The sequence below is a fragment of the Mustela putorius genome, unplaced genomic scaffold (genome assembly GCF_011764305.1).
Source record: "Mustela putorius furo isolate JIRA1106 unplaced genomic scaffold, ASM1176430v1.1 tig00000145_pilon_pilon_pilon, whole genome shotgun sequence".
Classification (NCBI taxonomy): domain Eukaryota; kingdom Metazoa; phylum Chordata; class Mammalia; order Carnivora; family Mustelidae; genus Mustela; species Mustela putorius.
In genome coordinates, this window is record NW_025421294.1 from 20,867,551 (window position 1) to 20,872,092 (window position 4,542).

The window sequence follows — 4,542 nt, forward strand, 5'->3', positions numbered from 1 at the left end:
AAATGTGAATGTTAGGTAGGGCACACATTATTATCCATCTCCAGATGAAGTTTTTGGAAACATTTTGTGTTTTAATTTGGTTGCCTACTATAGAATAAAGAAATTTTAGCCCCTAAAGCTAAAGAGGAGCAATAGCCACATATGAATTTCATCAAATTCTCAAAGAAAGGGTGCCTGAGGGGCTCATTGGGTGAAGCCTCTGCCTTCAGCTCAGGTCATGATCCCAGGGTCCTGGGATCCGGCCCCTGAATTGGGTTGTCTGCTCAGAGGGAGCCTGCTTCCCCCTCTCTCTCTGCCTTCCTCTCTGCCTACTTGTGATCTCTGTCTGTCAAATAAAAAAATAAAATATTTTTTAAAAACAAATTCTCAAAGAAATCTGTTACTCTACCACTCTACATATAGCTAGGGATCACTGAATTAGAAGAATGACCTAAGGTAAATGATCTTTGGTTAGAATCATCAGAAAAGATTATAGCACATTAAAAGAAAATTTCACAAACATCGGAGATAAAGCATTTAAAGACAGGAAATTTAAATTGCCAGATAAGCGAAAATGATAACCTACATTTCACTTTAATAGACTTAACATTTTCCTTTCTAGATGAATCCACAAAATTTGGGTCAGACTGTCAACCAGCATATATTGCACATATTATAATGCATGTCTTCTAAATGCATCTTCTAGATGCATCTCTTCAGAAAGTTCCAAGATGTGGTGGAGTGATATGAATAACTTTATTTGCCTAGTAAACTTTGTAAGCATAAATCTGGGAGCTCTGTTTGACTATGTTGTCGATAAATCTGTACCCATTACATGCGATAAAATTAATCGGCAGAACTTTTAAGTTCCATTATTTCAATGAAACCACCAAACAATACTGCAAGACTGAATTTTTAACTGCAAATAATATGAAAACAGGTTTTATCTTATCAATTGAGGCAAAACTAAAGATTATTTAATGGAAAACAAATGTATGACCCATGTTTAACTCTACAGAAAAAGGTAAATGTTTTCAGACTTAAAGAAAAGAGTGTTCAATCTTTGATACAAGCTGGAAGTGAGAAAAGTCAAGCTATCTAATAATGTGAAAATGTTAAAGCATAAGGTAGTGTTAAAAGACAAAGAGGACAAGCAAATGTAAATAGCCACAGGAATTATCTAGAGTAACGAGGTTTAGAGATGAAATAAGTGGTCCAAGTACATAACTGAAAATTATACATTATATCTAATAAAGTGCTGACAGGAGAGTCATTTTTGCATCTTCCTTTACCATTTTCTACCAAAACATTTGGAGACATGGGGCATTTATTGGCTAAAAAACCTGGTATCGCATAATTAAAAGTAGATTTTTATCAGTTGGCATTTGACTAACAGAAATTGTTTTCTAAAACATTTACAGTCGTCTAAAACGTTAATACTCAAAATACAGAATATTCATTACGTTTTTCTGTGAAATGAAGTGGATTTTTAAAAATTTAACACAGACTACAAAATAAGAGGAAATCTATAGAACTCACCTGCCCAAGGTGATTTGATCCTGCCTCCTGCCTTTCCTCTCCAACTTCTTTATCCAGACCAGGTGGAAGACTGGGACTGAAGGCCATGAGGTCGGTCTTGGGAGCGCCCTCCCCAGAGCACACCCTCTGCCGCCTCTGCTGCGAGTACGACCAGCTCCCCACCGCGCTGGAGCACACGAGCGTGGGCTTCCCAGGCCCGCACGCGCCCTCCCTGGGCGGAGCCGAGCACCGCAGCGCCGTGTACAGCAGCAGCGTGAGCACCAGCAGGCTGGACACCGCGCAGATGGCGACGATCAGGTACACGTTGACGTCCACCAGCGCCGTCTCGGCGCCAGCGGCGCCCGCCAACACCCGCGACGACGCCTTTGGCGCCTGGCCGCTCTCCACCAGCGACAGCAGCACGGTGGCCGTGGCCGTCAGCGCCGGCTCGCCGTGGTCCTTGACCAGCACCAGCAGGCGCTGGCGCGGCGGGTCCGCCTCGTCCAGGGGGCGCGTCGTGCTGATCTCGCCCCGTGTACAGCGCCACGCGGAACGGGCTGCGCGCGCCCCCCGCCGCCGGCTGCAGCTCGAACGACAGCCACGCGTTGTAGCCGGAATCCGCGTCCACCGCGCGCACCTTCGCCACCACGTGGCCCGCGCGCCCACCGACCGCGACACCAGCTCGCTCAGCGCGCCGCCCCCGCCGCCCGCGCCGGGCCGCGGCAGCAGCGCCGGCGCGTTGTCGTTCTCGTCCAGCACGAACACCTGCAGCGTCACGTTGCTGCCCAGCGGCGGCACCCCCGCGTCGCGCGCGCTCACTTGGAACTGCAGCAGCTCCAGCTCCTCGTGGTCCAGCGGCTGCAGCGCGTACACCTTGCCGCTCTCCGCGTGCACCGACACGTAGCTCGACAGCGCGCGCTCGCCCACGCGCCGCTCCACCAGCGAGTAGGACACCCGCGCGTTCTCCTGCGCGTCCGCGTCCCGCGCCGACACCGTGAAGATGTGGCAGCCGGGCGGGTTGTTCTCCTTCACGAACACCGTGTACTCGGGCTGCGCGAACGCCGGCGCGTTGTCGTTCACGTCCGCCACTTCCACGGGCACGCTGGCGGTGGCGGAGAGCGGAGGCGATCCCTCGTCCCGTGCGATCACTACTAGAGCATAGCTCGACACGCTCTCGCGGTCCAAAGCGCCATCCAGCACCAATGAATAGTAATTTTTGAACGTGGACATGAGCTTGAAAGGGACGTTTGGCGTTAGAGAACAGATCACCTGCCCGTTGGCACCAGAGTCACGGTCAGATACACTGATCAGCGCAATGACAGTACTAGGGTGAGTGTCCTCTCGTACTGGGAGAGACAGGGAAGTCACGGTGACTTCAGGGGCATTATCATTGGCGTCTAATATTTCTACCCAGACTGTACAGTGACCTGCCATTGGGGGATTCCCTTTATCTGTGGCCTGTACTTCAATTTCATAAAACTTGTTTTCCTCATAATCTAAAGTTCCATTGACCCTCAATTCTCCGTTATTTTCATCTAGTATAAACAAGAGTTTTCCTTTGGGCTTCACTGACATCAAAGAGTAGGCTATCTCCCCATTGACTCCTTCGTCTCGATCTGTGGCGTTTAGCTTTATCACAAATGTTTCTTTAGCAGCGTTTTCCATCAATCTCACCTTGTATTCTGATTGCTCAAATTCCGGATCATTGTCGTTAATATCCAAGACTTGGATGAAAAGCTGAACGGTGCCAGTGAGCTCTGGTTTCCCCCCGTCTGCAGCTGTCAATAGCAAATTAAGTTCTGGAGTTTTCTCTCGATCCAGATATTGTTTTAATGTAAGCGACAGTCTTTTAGTCTGCTTACTATGTGTTGGTACTTCTAAAGAAAAATACTCATTTTGACTTAGTCTGTAAGTCAATAGAGCATTCTCTCCTATATCCGCATCGGAAGCTCCCTCTAGAGGAAAATGAGAGCCGGGTTGCTTAGATTCAGAAATCAGCAGCTTTTGTTCTTTGAGAGAGAAGACCGGTGGGTTGTCATTAATATCCTTCACCTCCACCTCCACATGGAAAACCTGCAGCGGCCTGTCCACGATCACCTCCAGGTGGATGCTACACTCTGTGCTCCGCCCGCACAGCTCCTCCCGGTCGATCCGAGAATTCACAAACAAAATGCCATTCTGTAGATTTACCTCCAGAAGATCCCCGTGACCCTTGGACGCCACTCGGAAAAGGCGCGGCACCAGCGCCGCCAGCTCCAGCCCCAAATCCTGAGCGATGCGGCCCACGAAGGTGCCGTGTTTGGCCTCCTCCAGGACCGAGTAGTGGACCTGGCCACTGCCGGCCTCCCAGACTGAAAGGAGGAGAAGCGACAGCAGCAGACGCTGAGTGCCCAATCCCCTTCTTTGAGAGCCGAACATCGCATACGACATTAACTTCCAAAATAAGGTTCTTTAAACTTACAGCAGCAGAGACTCCGGTTTGGGATTAAAAATCTAGCTGAATTTTTGAGAAGTTTCAAAGTATCCTTTAACAGTAGCGTTCGGCATGATGGAGTCGTTTTTTTGTGTGTGTGTGGGGCGTTCCTAGCAGTTCAGAACAACCCTTGAAACAGCTATTTCAACCAAGTAAAGAGCGACACCTTGCGCCTGAATTGTGAGTACTGTGCACTATATCGTACACTAGAATTTTCAAGAGAAAAATATAATTCACTTGATGTGCTTCATCTTTATCCTCAAAATAATATTTCCAAAGTGCCTATTGAGGTAACATTCGTAGTATAAGTCCCATTGAAAGTGATGGTATGTGGAAAATGATATTTTTTTCTTAACAAAAAGTAGAGTTATATAATTGTGGTTTTACTTAGCTACATAATACACACTAAGTTTAGTTCTACAGGTAGCCTTATGAAAAACTATGGTTAAACATTTCCTAAAGATATTGTTTCTCATATTAGAATATTATCAAATTTGAATCGTTTTACTTCTAATCTCTTTTTGTTATTTTGGCTGCTAGGAAACTCAAAGACAAACTTGAGGTATTAGTAA

General features: G+C 47.3%; 1 protein-coding gene across 1 annotated transcript; it reads right to left on the reverse strand.

The window, feature by feature from the left end:
• Positions 1–365: 365 nt before the first annotated feature.
• LOC123390771 (protocadherin alpha-11-like) lies at positions 366–4,274 on the reverse strand. The gene is given in 3 exon segments (XM_045075390.1): positions 366–2,028; positions 2,030–2,155; positions 2,158–4,274. Coding segments are annotated over 3 exon segments (2,448 nt in total). The 5' UTR covers positions 3,928–4,274; the 3' UTR covers positions 366–1,476.
• Between the last annotated feature and the right edge of the window lie 268 nt (positions 4,275–4,542).